The following is a 16,512-nucleotide window of genomic DNA, read 5'->3' on the forward strand; positions in this document are numbered from 1 at the left end:
GGCTTATCTCTCCCTGATGGGAGCCAGGATTTGTCTGCATGCCATACAGCACTCAGCCGCACTCCACCTGGATGACACGCAGACATCAATACGTTTATGTTTTTTCCTTTGTTTTTTTTTTCCTGGATCTTTTTTATCATCCAATACAAAAAAGGTTTGTGTTTCCCGGGGCAGGGGATGCTTGACCCTTAATATGTTTTCTTTTCTTGGGGGGGGGGGGAACGACAACACAGGAACGGAGTTATTAATAGGGAATCAAAAAAAAAGGTAGAAAGAAAACCTATTCAAAAAAAGAACAAAATGAGGGGAGATCAGAAGTGGGTATGAGATCTGCTACCACCACACGGGTGAGTCTAAGTTGGCACATAAAGTATTGCACATCCTACAAAAGCCAAAGCATGGAAAGGGACAACTGTTTGGAAAGAACCAGTTATTTTAGAATTCCTCAGTCTGAAATACAAGCACAGAACTAATACATTCCTATTGCTCCAAACTTGGTTTTTTATTATTATTATTTTTTAGACTTTTTTTTTTTAGTGTTAGTTGAATAGATCCAGTCAGTTTAAAGGCCCCTGCTTCCTTATTAACCACAAATGTGTATGCATATGGTTTTACTTGAGATTATTTCTCTTTTCCCGAGTACACGTGAAGCATGGAAATAGTGGTACGACTGTGAACTAAAACTTGTAATTCTTTCTATTCCTTTACCATCAAAGCTTAAAAACAAAACAGGAAACAAAACTAAACAATAAATTGCAAGTGCCCTGAGCAGAGTATATGGAAGATTAAGCAACTTCTCTGAAAGAGAAATATTAACAAATAAGCACTAACTAAGCAGTGTGACTGTGAGAAGAAACCCACTCAGCTATTTGGTAGCCTGCTGAGAGGTTAATAAAATTCAAGGAAATTCAAGAAAAGTTTCAAGCTATTTTAAATGTATTTCAACTTTTTGGTACACCCCAGAATATGGTATAAAAACAATTAGGTCTGGTGTGAGCTAAATTTCAAGTAACAAGTCACAGAGTCAAAGCTGGGGTTTGGGGTTAACATTTCTTCTCTTAAATAAAAGCACTGTTATTTCAGGGGAGAGGGAAAATGAGATTTTAAATACATTTGTTCACTTTAGGTTACTGCGTTTCTAACAATGGACTTTTCTTTCCTTTTCTCCCTATCAATCAGTACAGCTTCTTCAAAACTACCTGAAGGATGTGAACTCGCCAACCAAACCCAACGACACAGACGCTCGCTCACGTAGGGCCCCGAGCGCAATCCCACTGAAAGACAACGGGACCTTTCTAGTGGCGTTAGCGCTCAGCCCCGGAGTACTTCATACTTGCACCTCCCCGAGGCTCATGCAGGAGGCTGGGTGCACAGCACCTCAAAGGATCCGGCCCTACCTGGGGAAAGAAAAGACTGAATGGCATGAATCCCCTCCCCCCTCGGTTTGTACCAAACTCTTGAAATGTCGTCTTTCCAATGGGAAACAATGCAATTAAAATAACAAATAATAATAATAATAATAATAATAAAATAACAATAGGTTTGTTTTCAAAACAAACAAACACCTTGCTTAAGTATAGAAATGTTTCTTGTGGAAAACTCTCTCAGCAAGTCTGAAGAAAAATTCTCAGAGGTGTCCCAGTAGGACCTGGTTCTGTGTGGCAGATACGGTAGAAAGACCAAAAATGAATTCTTGAAAGGAACATAACCCTATGAAATGGCCTAGAGCATAGGCAGGTTAGTGAGTAATTGCTACATTTGTTTATGCTCTTTCAGAACCCCCCCAACCCACAACATTATTAGGTAAAAACTGCAGGAATACCACACAAATGATAAACTCAAGATGTGCAAATTGCAAGATTCTTTAAAGTCCATCTTTTTCAAAAACACTGGACAATGATTTTTTTCCTCTTTCCTTTTTCCTTTCTCGTATTTTTTTTTCCTTTTATTATGTCAGCTCGCATATGCCTTTAACTCTTTCTCAAGCATTAAAGTTTAAAAAGTGCCTCCTATTAAGTAGTTCTTTGTGGACAATGACTGTCACATACTAGTTCAATAATTCACATTCATCCCTTTGAAACCACATTAAAACTTTCAGCATCTTGCCTGTGAGAAAACTTTATATAGTTGCATGTAATTACAGTGTTGAAGAGATTTGTTTGTTTGTTTGTTGTTGTTGCTTTCCAAGCAGATTAAAGTGAGATACAGTACGTACTGAGTGTTAGACCAGGATGCTCAGCAATAAAGTGTGAACAGCATTTTAAGTGCTTAAAGACATTCTAGGTTCATCTTCAACAGCGGATTCCTGTGTCACACCGCAATTTGAAAGAAGTGGCACCAGTTGTCCATAGTCATGAACTAAAACCAGTACTAGAGTTAAAGATTTGCAATCTAACTGCAAACCATGGATGCCTGTGATCTCAAAGGGGCAGTATGCGTCTACCTTGTGGAAGCAAATGTCAATGGCGTAACCCGATCGATTTGTCTAACACTGCACAGAAATAGGAGTGAGTCTGAGCCAGGCGCATCCATGGAGCTGCAGGCCTCCTCGCACACTCACGCACACCCAAGCCACACACACACATCAATACCCCCACCACACACACCCCTGCCATGCAGGACAAGCTGGCAGGGTGACCGGTGCGGAGGCCTCACAGCCTCCCCGCCGGCTGACTCTGGGCAATGGAACTGCACTAGCAAGCAGAAAGGAAATGTTGGTGTGGCAGTTGCTTTTAGGAATAAAAATCAGTGCAGTCAGACCCCATGGGGGGAAAAATATATATATACATATACACACACACAAATATATATATATATATATATATAGTAGAGCCTTGAGTAAGAGTTGGCTTGTTGTTGAAAACATCAGAGACTATCCTATCCTTCTCAATACCACCCATGGGTTGTGTCCTCAGCATCCACTTGGCATGAGGAAACCTCTTGACCAGCCCGCCACAGAGCCGCAGTCCCTCCTCGGGACTGGCGTGCACGCATGCACGCACATGCACGCTCACACATACACATGCACCCACATGTGACATACACCTCTGCTACAGTTCCCTTCTCCTGACCTCCCCCCAAAAAAACCTAGAACAGGAACCAAAACAACAAAACAAAACAAAAAAATAAAACAAGGACAAAAGGAAAACAAAATCACAGCTGGACCCTGTCCTACTCGAGGTGTTAGAAAACAGGAGCCATAACAACACATTCATTTCCACTAAGGGTGTGTGAAGCAGATACTGCCCCTTCTGTAGCTCTCGATAAACCTAGTCACTGACAAACACTTGTGGAAAAACATATGCACCAGTCTCCTGCATAATACCAGCTGCAACTATAACAACAAGGTTATAACATAAACCTAAAATAAGATGATAACATGTAAATACTGGGTTATTTAGTCTACAGTACAGTAATCTGGATAAAAATGACAAGGGATAGCCTAATTTCCTTTCCCCAAACGACTTTTACTTTCCTACATTGGATCGACCTTCAATGCAAATCTTAACCTCCTGAGGAATAAAAGAAGGCTTGGGAAGAGTCAAAGGTGGCTCCTCTTCTGATTTCTCTAGTTTTCGTGTTTCGGGGGCTGACCACCTCCTCTTCCTCGTTGCCGGGGGCTTGCTGGGTTCTGTTTTGGTGAGCAAAGGTGCTGCAGGCAATCCTATTTTGTCCGGAAACTTCAGTTCACCGTTCTCAGCTAACATCTGTGCGCTTCCCTGATTAATCCCGTTTTCCTGCTCTGCATACCTGTGTCTACTTCCAGCTAGACTGTCATTCTTTGAATGCTTCAGCAAGATACTAGCTGAGTCCATGGGCTGGCCCTTTTTAATAGAGCCGTTCTTCAGGTTCTTGAGCGTGAGCGATATGCAGACGTCCCCCACCGAGAGTTTGGAGCATGGCAAATCAAAGAGCTGGCTGGTTCTCTCGGGGCAGCAGGATGACCAGCCTTGTCCAAATACAAAAAAAGGGTATTCTACCAAGACTTCCACGCTGACCTGCAGGAAGAGAGGGGACAACAGAGAGAGACAGAGGGAAAGAGAAGAGAGAGCGTGAGATGACCTGTGTGCACGTGCATGGCAGGCACCACTTGTTGCCGTGGAGAGGGATAAAGCTAAAATCGCAAAAGTGCTGTTCAGTTTCTGCAATATCAGTACACTGACCAGCAGCCTTCACACCTATCCTTGTCACATGAGTGCTAATGCTTTCTCCAAGCTCAGCAGGCATACTTGTGTGAAGGCATCAGTGTGAATCAAGCTTTACCTTCATCCAGCTGCTCTGAGAGGCATAAAAGGCAAACGAGCTTTGGCATGTGGCAAACTCCGTTCCCTGTCACGCCCCTGTGGTACCTAGAGCCTGTCATCCACATGTAAATACACTTTCCAAACAGAGGATGGCTCAAGGGAAGCTCTGCTCTGACACAATTTTCTAAGTGACCACAAGAACGTCATCCTCACCTCTGCTCAAACAAGCGTGTACTTACCAGTGTGAAACAATTGAAAGCATGCTCATTTCCAGGGGAAGGCCATGAGTATGTACAGAGTTGTAGCAATAAGAGCAGGGAGCATGAACCTGCCTTCTGCCAGCAGCCCTGTTAACCCTTCCAGTTTCTTCCCTTCTCACACCTGCTCTCGTGCTTTGTAGTTAAGTTCACCTCCTGCACTTCCTCAGGGAGAGAGAGGATCATTTCTCCTCCTTCTGCAATTCCTACACTGGATCTCCTTTTCTGCACTCTGTTCCTTTCCCCCTACTTTAAAAAAACACATCTGGTTATGAATCCTACCTAACCATTTTACTGGAAGCTGCCACAGCCAGGAGAACAGACCAGCAACAGGCGCTTACTGCTCCTTGACCTTTTGAATGCTGGGCCTTGAGGTCCCAACATGATAAAGCACCTAAATACCTGCTTGTCTTTGCACATGTCAGCAGTTCAATGCTCACTGCATGGTGCTGTGTCTGCAGGCTCAAACATTTGATGTGGCCTCACACAATTCACCACCCATGGGACCGAGTGCCCGCCCCAGCACACCACATGAGGGCAGGAAATTTGGACCAATACTTTTTTTAACACTTGGCACACGATTTTAACTTGCTGTGTGTGGCACCAGTGAAGTCTGTTACTTTAAGAGGATGGCTTATGCTGAAGTCTGATATCCATGGCTCTGCTTCCAAGGCTCCCGTGCCCTTTGGAGCTCTTCTAAGCCATGGTGGGCAAGATCCTGTTCTCATATTGTAACCCCTGTTTGGTAGGGGCTAAAGGGTAGGATAACACCTGATTACAAGTGCTCATCTCATTTCTGAGGCACCCAGCAGGCATGGAGCATACCAGCTGCCTGGAGAGCCTTCCCTCTCCCTGAACACAGACTCACTTGAAAGGAACATCACAGCAGGCTTGTGAAGCCATCTCTCACCTTGGAAGCGAGTAACGCTGTCATACCGAGCATGACTTTGTATCGTCAAACCCAGATTTCAGCATCAAGGAATAGAAGCAGTTTGAGATGCAGAGTGCACTCCAGTGTTCAAACACCTTTGTTCATAATAGTAAGTGTGAACCTTTGGATGAATTTGCATGGCCACAGAAGAGCTTGCACTCAATTGCAGTACAGCACCCAGCAGCCCTGATGCTAGACCCTCCCTAGAAGCTGGGCCGGAGGTACCCTTGCAGCTCTCCATCCCTTTTGGGCAAGAAGACTTGATCAGGGATGTCCCACAGTTAAGACAGGGGCTTCAGAACCAGAAACCCAAAGATTCCCATCAGATACTGACTGTGCCTCCAACTGGTTAAGCCCATGCCATGCACTAGCAGTCAACTGCTGTTTATGAGACAGTTGATAATGATAGAAAAAGACCTTATGATGTCTATAAATATACGCTATGTGCCTCTGCAACTAGGCCAACAAGTAACGCTGCATGCATTATCCTGCCACTCCACCTGCCCAACATAGTTAAGCCACTATACAAGGAATTTCAAAAGGAACAGTTTAGAGGCACAAGATAACCCCCAACATGTCAATTTCTCTCATATTAAACCTTTTCGAACCACAACTGTCTATCAAGAGTCATCTACACACATGGCAATAGTGTAAGATAGTGTAAGCTATAGGACCTGATTCTAGGCCTGGTTTATGTTCTGAACTATGGAGAAAGTAGGGTGAGGTAACCATGAAAGTCCCATCCCTCCATGTCGCTGGATAGGAAACACTCAAGTGCCAGATTTGCCTAAGTATTTGCCGAGAGTCTGGGATCTTATTCCATACATACGCATCTCAGTAGGGGGTCTAACTGGGAGAAGTGGTCAATATCCAGTGGTCAATATCAGTATCTCCCATAGACTTAAATGGAAACTGCTCTCTACACAGAGCTGTGGGCTCTCTGATGGATCATCCAGTGGACACAGCTTTCTCCCTTTATATTACTATGTCTCTCCGCTTTGTTCCTTGCTGCCTGCTGTATTTTTTTCCTTCTTTTTCTGCTTTCCCGTCCTTGTCAAAAGCCATTTGTATCTGTGGGAATCGTACATGCCTGTGTGCATCATACTCGCTGACACAAGTTCCTCTTGATGTGAACACATTTTCACCTCATGTGGCATCCAAAACACTTGCCTGAACTGTCAATCACTGTAACAAATCCCAGAATTGGCGGTGGTGATCATGAGTAACACCAAATAATAAAGATGGTGAAATTCTGGAATTCCCATGATCTGTTCACAGTGTGCATGTAGCACAGCTACATCCAGCCACAATCCCAGCTAACTTGGGATTTAAGGTAACAATTCTCTACAAGCAATAGCAGTCAAAGCCCTTTAAAGTGTTAAAGTTCAGTAAAAACAACCGTGCATAACTTTTTTCTGCACTAAACCACTAAAAAATAATTTTAAATCTCCCTCCCCCAGTATCATCCCATGATTAATGTAGAAGAAAAAGAAGTTTGGAACTTGTTTTCCAGTTATTACGACAATAAAGCAAGAAATGAAAATGTTGGTCCCTCTTCAAGCACAATGAGGCCCTCCTGCAAACTAGATTTCTATTTCTATTTTTTTAAGACTGACTAATGAAAACACAAAACTGTTCAGTGCAGCCACTGAGTATCTGCGATTTTCTATAACCCTTTGTAATTTTATTTCTCAGCCGAACGCAGTAAGTAAGGCAGGCATTTCAGACTGCTCAGGAAACCCTGGCTGGAGCTGGAACATGGATGATAGGTGCTGAAAGATCTGATGCCCAGAAAACACCCTTCCCATCATTCAGAAACGCAGCAACTTCAGTCTTGGGGCTCGCTGCTGCAACCAACGTAACAAGCACTAAAGGAAAAGGTGCCTAATAAAAGCGGTTTGAGTGAACTGTATTTTAATAAATGTAAATACACATTTTCCAATTAAGTGGTATCAGGTTTCCCCGTATTATTAAAATGTGATGAAACGAGGAGTGGCAGGCTGGAAACAAAGAGAAGGAAGCGGCCCTGGAACCAGTGTGCAATTAAGCAGTGGAGATCTCCACAGAAGGCTTTGTTGCTGCTGTGAGAGATTCCTTGGGTCCAAAAAACAACTAACTGTGCAGCCTGGTGGATTAGAAGCTCTCCCTCTCACAGAGAGAAGTCTCTGCAGTGCCATTCTCCCACATGATGCCCCTTACTCTGAGACTCTGGGACTCCTAATGTTCCCACCACCCCAAACAACACCTTCCTTCACCCTGCACGACATGTGGTCTGGTGGGCATCCAGCGGATGCATCTAGTCCAGCTGAACTACATCATTATTACAACAAACGCCTCCAGGCTTGAAGATTAGGGGCTACTGCTCTCCATGTGATCCCACCATTCCTCAAGAGAAGCAACCTCTATCCACGAGTCCACTGGCTGCTGAGTTTATCACATGAGCTCTTATCTGCTGTGGTCCCAGAATTCAGTAATATGTATCCAAAGACAAATCACAGCTGCCTCATCACTACGAGGAAAAGGACTTATTGCCCCATGACCAGGGGCCATGGAGATCACATGAGGGGAAGGCGGGGAGAGATCTCCATCTGCAGCAGTGAACTGAGTCAACATCTCTTTTTCTGCGTCTGTTACAGTGCCAAAGATAATGAAAAGGAGAGTGCAGAGTAAAAAAGAAATAATTGGTTTGTGTGTGTGCAGAGATACAAGGGGAAAACTAAACTGGATGACAGTCTAAAAAAATTAACACTAAACAAAACTAACCTGAGCTACTAACTAGACACTCTAATGGGACTTTTCCATCTCCAGTGTCTATGATTCTGCTTTTTTTTTTTTTTTAAGGAAAATTAGGAACTGTATGTTCATTTTTCTTTCTAAGGTATACTTGAGGAATGATTAGGAACTGAAATGCAGGGATAAAAGCAAGCATTTCAGAGAACTCCTTTTGCACCTCCTGTGTATTTTGGCCTTAACATTAATGGAGGTGAATTACTGGCTTCCTCTTGTTCTTGGCAGCAAAAGAAACAACAGGTAATAATGATGAAAGTGTTATTACAAGAATAATATGTGGAATTGCAAAGAGATGCAGATCCATGGGTCTTTTCTTGTAGCAACTTGAATGCAGAGGAATAACAGCTAGACTTTGGGTTCTGGTGCAGCTGATATTTATTTGACTTCTTCCTAATCCAGAGTAGGGATGCTATGAAATGGAAACCTTGCATCCCTCCAGGGCTAAGACCAGCTATTTCACTAAAAAGGCATGAAGCTTTAGGTAGGTCAATTTTCCTCCAGGTTTCCAGACCTGGAAGAGGGTTTGATTTGTCAGCTGGTTGGAAGACAGGGAAAGGAGGGAGGATGACCTCTTTCTGCCTAAGTGCTGTGCTGGGGAGGGGCTCCTGTGGGCTTGCAGTGATAGGATACAACAGCAGCTGCATGGTACTTCCCTATTGACATTACAGTTGCACAGGCTCAGCTAAAAAATAATCTCCTACCTCTGTCCCTAAATTGGAGAGAAAATTAGCTAATGTTTGCACAGAGCCTGAAAATACAAATTCATCACTATTATAATGACTTCCCAGAGATCCCTGGGAAGAGTGCGCAAGTGAGCCCAAGCTAATGATAACAATGCTATTTTTGTATGGCACTTACTCTTTACAACTTATCCCTTGATAATACCATTTGAAAAGCTCCTTCCTTCCAGAAGTATGTATGCAACTGGAACTTAATTGTAATTTAATACTTTGCCAAGCTACACTACACACGCAGATACATTCCCACTGTACTTCGGAGTCAAGAGGTATTTAAGTGCAGGAGCACCACGGTGCCACTGCTCAAAGCAGCACGACTAAATACTGTTCTTGCAACAAGAAGTCTAAGCCCTCTTCATGCAGGCAATTTTCTAACAAGTAATGATTGCTGTACACCTGCTAATAAGGCTAAATGCTTTCATATAACAACGCTAGGCTGAGGGAGGTCACAGAGACTTGAAGCACAGAGAAGCATTCTCTCTCTGTCTCAACCCAGGCAAGGGAAAACCGTCAGAGCTGTCCCCACTATGCAGGGACACAGCTGATCTGGGAAGAGACCCAAGTCCTGGAATCGGCAGGAAACCTAAATTAAACCCTCGTTTCTAATCATATCTCTACGTGACTCGCCCTCCATTCTGGAAGCATCCCCGGTGGGAAACACAGCTGGGGAGTATTTTGGCTACGATGATGTCAGCCTGCTCCTGATAGGCTTCTCCGTAAGGTGCCACTGCTGGGTGAGACCCATGTGCCTGGCCCTGGATTTTTACAGGCTCAGCTTGCTTTCTGCCAGAGGATGGCACTCCACCCCCTGCAAAGGCATCCTTCCCAGCGCCCAGGCCTACAGCACATCGCCTGCATTGACCAGTGAACGAGACATGACACAAGTGCTACCGGCTAAGCTGTACCTCTTCTGCTGGGGCAGGGACTGGTGGGCTGGCTGCAGGGAGAGAAGCAGGAGTGAGATGAAAACTGCCAATGGAAGATTGCTACTTTTGAAAACTCATTATTCAAAGCACCAGGGCAAATTACAGTAACTGGTCCTGATCCCAGGACAGTTCTCCTCATCACAAAGACCAAATGCACCAAATTACAGTTGAGCAGTAGGGGGGTGAAAATATCACATCTTTATAGTGAAAGCACCAGAGGCCCAACTTCTATCAGCTGTGCAGATGCATGCACATATATGAACAAAACTACACAGGGAATCTGCATGCTAGATATGAGAAAGAGGATATGTCATATGTAGCAATTTACCATGTATGCACAACTGGGGAAGGACAGGCCACAGACTGGTGTCTGCTCCTCAGTACCATCACTGTTTTTCTTCTCCAAACTCAGCTTGAGGTGCTTTACTACATATGTCCACATCCAGCTCCTGAATCCCTCTCTCTCATTCTGGCTCTCCAGTGCTGAGGGTGCGGCAGTGAGATACAGATGTTGCAGTTTGCAGCACTCAAACCAAACGAAAAAGATTTGCAATGAGATTATTTAGACTGAGTACCTATAGGAAGCAAAATGCTATCTTGTACATCTGAACTGCTCCAGCCTCAATGCAGCAGAATCTACGCTGCTCAGAAAACGGACAGCAGCAGCATGATGCTTTATGATCAATATGTATTAGTTCTCAACCTAAAAATACCTTTGGAAAGTTACAGGTTTCCTTTCTACATTGCAAACCAACAAGAAACAAAAGTCAGAAGCACAGCACAGCCACGTAGATGTCTTTTCTTTCTGAATTTCCCTTGAACGCACGATTATGTAAGCTATGCAGTGTCTAAACCATCTGCAGCTGAAGCCTCCATAGAACTCTGTAGTGCATTTCAGTAACTTAGGTGTGCAATGGAGCCACTCCCAGGCAGTTCCAAGTTTTCAAGCCACAGAAATTCACTGCCTTGTGCCCTACCTATCTCTTAAGAGTAGGACCTGAGCTGAATCTAACCTGAGCTTTCTAGTGTGGAAGGTAAAAATCACCTATCAAAATGCAAAATATATCCTCTCATACTGCTTATGCCATTTTGTATTTTAATCAAAACCCATGTAATTCTTCTTGTGGGTTCTCCACTGTAAAAAAGTCCTGGTTTACATCCAAGAGATTACAATTATCACCAGTGTGACCCTGGTGGCTCCCCCGGCATGGCAGAAGACATGCGTTTTGGACCATAGTTTGTATCATGGATGGGTGTGGATGACAAAGAACCACCCCCGTGCAGATCCAAAGTGATTGAGATGTTCTGAAGAAAGCTGCACCTGGGGGAACACAGGGTGTACCCCAGTCCAACACCCCTACCCCACCATGCATTGCCATTACCTGTGCTCGATGCTCCCCAACTGCAAACTGTATCACGGCAATGCCTGGGCTATGGCTGTCTTCAATCCTCTCCACAGTGCTGGAGTCTATTTTCAGGTCATTGCTAATTTCCGCGCTCTGTATGAAGTCTTCTGTTTTCAAGTCCTCTACTTTCTTCAGCTCCCCATTGGCCAGCTGAATGATCGACCCCTTCATGAAGTAGGGGGGCAGCGTGGGGGGCGCGGCGGCAGGGGAAGCGATGGACTGCACCACAGGCAGGTGGATCTGTGCCTGCACCATGGTGGCCTGGTAGGCGGGCTGGGTGGTGAGGGGCTCCGCGCTGAAGTTCTCGCTCTTGGGGACGGCGGTGGTGACAAACGTGTGAGGCACTGCTGCAAACTGAGGAGACGACGTGACGATCGCAGGTGCGACTCCTGACGGCTCAACGTCCGCGCTGCCGACTGGTATCAGCAGGGACTGGGTGCCAGGGATCACGAGGTGCTGCGGCAGGCTGCCATGGTATCCAATGGCTTGCTGCTGACCACTCAGGTAGCCGATCACTGGTGGCTGGGTCCCGGCATAGAAGGCTGTTGCCGGCAGCCCGACGGGGAGTTGTTCGGAGGCGCTGTGGGTAGTCTGAATGACGGTGTGAGGGGACAACGTGGCCACTGCCTTCACCCCCTCGTGGCCCAGGGCCTGCTGCGGAGACAAAGCATAGGACCTGTGGGCTGGCTTTCCTAAGTGCAAGCTTCCCTTGTCGTTGAGGGCTGATGGAGAGGTCTCGCGGTTGGTGGCCTGCTGCACCTCCATGTCCGCTGTGGGTGTGCTGCTGTTGGGGACTACCATGACGGAGGCTCGGACACCTGACGAATCCCGCGTGCCGTACTCGGCAGGGCTCGAGTGGACCACCACGTGCCTGGTCTCGTAATGATGGGGAGCTGGTTTATTGCCTGCTTTGACTAGACCTATGTCGGTAGAGGGCGAAATGCCGTATCTCCGGCTCTTCTCAATCTCGCCGTTCAGTACCTCCTTGGCCTGCATCGCCTGCAGCCGGCTGCTCTCGGGCTTCTTGGGGGGATCCCTGGTGATGAAGTGGCCCCCCGAGTCGGTGTACTGCACCACTACTTGGGAGGAAGGGCCGAGCGTGAGGGTGTGTGGGATCACTGTCTGATGGGGGTGCAGAGGGACCGGGATGGTTGGAGGAGAGACATTTCTGACAGTGCCCTGGGAAGAGCTGGAAATATGGACGTACTGGTTCTGCTGGGTGGGTGGAGGAGACCCAGCGGCGATCAGTCCAGGCGTCCTGACCAGGTGCGGCTCAACTTTGTGCCCCTGCTGGCTTAAGCCGCTCATGCTGGCCAGTAAAGTGGAATAAGCCTCCAGCTGGGAGCGCTGGGATGGAGTGGTTGCAACGGCCGTGGCTGCCACGGCACCAGTTGCAGAATTGGCTGTTGGGGAAATCAGCTGCGAGGGGATGAATCCGGTGTACGACCCGCTGTACTGGGGCCCGACAAACTGGAAGGTGTGTTGCAGGTGCGTGTACTGCACGGGGGAAATGGGGGTCCCTGACTGGGAGAGGGCGGGCGAGTACACCGTGGGAAGGGTGGTGGAAGCTGGAACGGACCTGGGCGCGCTCGGCGGAGAATAGTCCAGCCCTGCAGACAGCGACTTGTGCAAACCCTGCTGCAAGCCTGCCTCCACCGAAGATGTCCCCCCAGGCCGGTGCCGGCTTCCCAGGCCGCCCTGGCTGCCGGGTGTGCTGGGGAGCCATGCTAGGTTATCCGCACGGTGGTTTTCGTTTGGCAGGACCGGCTTCACCTCCGAAGGCAGGCTGGTGGCAGGGATTTCTCGCTTCTTAGGTGGCAGGCATTCATTGCTCCGCTCTTGGTTGGATTTCATCTTTCGCCGTCCCCCCTCCACTGTGCTTGCTTCACTGTCTGGCTGGCTCTGATTTCAGTCTGATAAAAGGAAAGTCACATTTGATTTCTGCAAGGGATCCAGTGACTTCATGAGGAATCATCTCCCCGTGAGCACAATCCTCCGACAGCTCCTCTGGATTCTGCAACGAGAGGGCGGGCAAGGGAGGGGGGGAGTCACACTGTCAGCACTGAGAAATGAGAATGAATGAGCAGACACCCCGAAACAGCAAGTGAGAAAGAGAAAAACCTCAGGGAAAAAAGCCCCACAAACAGTAGGCATTGCCTCTCTCGTGTCAAGGAACAGTTGACAGCTGCGCTGTAAACAACAATAAAAAATCTTTAAAGCGATGGATACCTCTGCTAAAGCATCAGGAAAACAATTAAAGCTTTAGGCAGATCAGAAACTCTCTGGCCACAACTTGTCGCATTTAGCAAGGTTCACTTGCTGAATTTCCCAAGGTTCACTTTCTTCTTTCTCTCCCTGTCTCCAAGGTGCCTGGTTCACTCTTCCAGACTCTGCTTCTCCTGCAATGATATTGTCTTCACCCTGATGTGTCCTAAAAAGCATGGGAGCATGGCAAGGAGCCCTGAGGAACAGGCATGTGCTAAATATTTACGTTAGCAACAAGTAGCTGTTAGTGATGCAGAGGGAAGCCGGTGGATGACTCCTGAACCCCTCGAACCCCCGAGTCACCCACAGGGCGACTTCACGTCACACTGGGCAGGGCTGCAGAGGCAGCAGCTGCCCCTGTCCCCCTCCACACCACTGCTCATTCAGGGGCACACGTGCCCTTCATCTACCAGCCTGGCAAAACACAATCTATTTACAGCAGCAGTCCAGAGCCAGAGATGGCTCTGAGCCAGGTTTTTAATGTGTGGGTTGGGTTTTCTTCCCCAGCGCTTTGAAATCCCCTTGCTACTGACACTTCACACACAGGGGCCCAGGCAGGACTGCAGTGGGAGAAGCCCCCTGCCGCGCACAGGTTAGCTGCAGCCAGGTGCTGACACCATCCGCATTTCTGGTGGGATCTGATACCTCTGTTTCGGATGATGTTTTTGACCATGGAGGCTGCAGGTACCATGCTCACAGCCACAGCCACATGTCCACATGCCGTGCAAACTCAGTCCTGTGGATGCCTCACCAGGAGCGCTTGGAAAAGCACATTTGGGTTTCCTGATCCAAACCAGGAGCCCTCACCACTGTAAAAGCTCACAATTTTATATCAATATGACTTTGCTATTGGAGCAAAACAGTTGCATTTTCTGCTTTGCATCACTTAATTCACCCAAAGGCAACAGAGTCCTCCTGACTCTTTTACTATCGGCTAAGGAAAATGCCTTAACTAAACCACATCATGCTTGGGAAGAAAGCAAAGAAGCTCACCATCTCCCCCTACCTTCCTGAAACCTACCTAGCCTTGTCCCATAGCAGGCTTTATGGAGAATGAAACTCTTCCCCAGCCCCTGTCCAGCCACCACTTACGTACATTTCTGGCTGTTTTAAAAGGTGTGCAAGAATGGGTGCTGAGAAACCGCATACCCCACATGACCAGCATCCTAACAAGAAAAGCATGCATTACATGGAAGAAAAATGGGAAACAAAGAATTCAGAGTGGATGTGAAAGAAGGTGGAAATAGTATATAGCCTACTTTAAAGTGAATGCTGAGCAGCAGTAATAATACTTATCTTATGGCAAGTAATATTCCTTTGGGGGATTTCTTTCCCTGCTGCCTTGCTTCTAATGAACAATAAGCCTGATGTTTATATGCGTATGCAGTACTTTGAAGACATATTAGGCTAAGATTAAACCTATCTTTGAGAGCCCTCTTAATGTTTATGGTCCTCCAAACTGCTGTAAGCCTGCAGGAAAAGGCCAAACCTTTTGATGCTTTGATACAATCAGTCTTAAGTTAATTATTCCATTGCTTAAATATTGATAAACAGTAATAAAACACCAACAGCCAAAGAGCTGGGGAGGGGGGTAGTAAAGCACTGTTTTGGGGTAGATTCTTGGCTTCGAGATGAGAGGGAGGAAAAAAGGGCTTGAGGCAGCTTCAAAAGAGCAAGAGCCAGTGATGTCTTGAGCATGGCACCCACCAAGCAGTGGCTCAGCACCGTTACCCAAACCTGCCCCAACCCGCCAGCACTGCCGCCTTGATGCTGCGACCATGGCTGGATGAGGGCAGCCAGAAGACAGGGTCCTTGCTGTATCAGCACAGGTCTTCCCCCTCCTCCTAACAGTTGCTCAGCGTGTCTTGGCAACAGCTAAAATTATTATATTACACATGACTTACAGATTTTTATTTTTAAGCTCAACTAAAAATAAAATCGCCGAGCTCACATTTGCGCAGTCATCCTTGGCTAACTTTAGCTCACTGTAGCCCTGGCTGCCCTGGGCAGTTGGCTTTGGCAGGTAAGTCAGCAGCTCCTGGCTGAGGCGGCTGCCTGGGGACACTGTGGGGGGACGCACTCAACGCAGGGCACTCGTCCTACTCCCCTTGCCACGGCCTCAGACCATCCTTCATTCTCACGTGGAGATGAACATGACCTGCAAAACCAGAGTTTAAAGACACTCCCATGGGGAAAAGTGGGGAGCAGAAGCCTGGCCTCTCAGCCTGAAACAGAGCAGGGAGCTTGTACATAGGGCCAAAAAGGACAGTCTTTTTTGTTGTCACAGATAAACCAGGCTCTTCAAAACTAGTTCCAAAAGTCTAAGGCATCTGGGTTCAGCTTCTCTGCATCGTAAGTACTGCTATAAAGCTCTGTGAATCATAGGATGGTTTGGGTTGGAAGGGACCTAAAAGATCATCCAGCTCCACCCCCTGTGCTATGGGCAGGGAAACCTTCCGCTAGATCAGGTTGAAACCTGATGAAGTTTCATTCTGCAGGAGCTGAAGCAAAGGTTTTGTTCTGCTAAATAGCATCAAACCACTGAGTTTTAGGTAGCCTCCCAGTCAAAGCTAACATACTTAAAAGTATAAAATATAAAATATTTTGGGTTTGGGGTTTTCTTTTGGTGTGAATCTTTCATATGGGTGATTTCTTCATCACCAGTAGCAAAAGAGCTGCCCAAAATCTCTGGAAGTGCACAGGGGGAATGAGCAAGCTTAATGGAGACAAGGGATGAGACAGCCACAGAGTGGTGCAGACTGCCCCACTTTTCCAACCCCAAGTACTTGATGGTGAGGCTCTGAACTCTAACACACACAGGAATGTATTTGCAAAAATGCAAATGTGCAGCATAAAACAGTCTACTTCTACTTCAAGACTTAAAAGTAAAGTGGTACACTTTCAGCATAATTCAAGTTCCAGCAATAGCAAAGATAAGACAGGACTGATTTTGCTC

The 16,512-nt window shown here is 46.7% G+C and overlaps 1 protein-coding gene across 20 annotated transcripts in view; it reads right to left on the reverse strand.

Moving 5' to 3' along the window:
• Positions 1 to 235: 235 nt before the first annotated feature.
• ATXN1 (ataxin 1) overlaps positions 236 to 16,512 on the reverse strand; it is a 223,584-nt gene continuing 207,307 nt past the window's right edge. For all 20 annotated transcript variants that reach the window (XM_057424426.1, XM_057424419.1, XM_057424409.1 and 17 more), the window contains 2 exons: positions 11,268 to 13,305; positions 236 to 3,998 (listed from right to left, as the gene is read on the reverse strand). In XM_057424426.1, coding sequence (XP_057280409.1) covers positions 3,468 to 3,998; positions 11,268 to 13,145 — 2,409 coding nt within the window. In that variant the 5' untranslated portion in view covers positions 13,146 to 13,305 and the 3' untranslated portion in view covers positions 236 to 3,467. The remainder of the gene's footprint in view (positions 3,999 to 11,267; positions 13,306 to 16,512) is intronic.

The sequence above is a fragment of the Pezoporus wallicus genome, unplaced genomic scaffold, assembly GCF_028554395.1.
Source record: "Pezoporus wallicus isolate ANWC-B61680 ecotype Strahan unplaced genomic scaffold, APGP_CSIRO_Pwel_v1 contig_5485, whole genome shotgun sequence".
Classification (NCBI taxonomy): Eukaryota; Metazoa; Chordata; class Aves; order Psittaciformes; family Psittacidae; genus Pezoporus; species Pezoporus wallicus.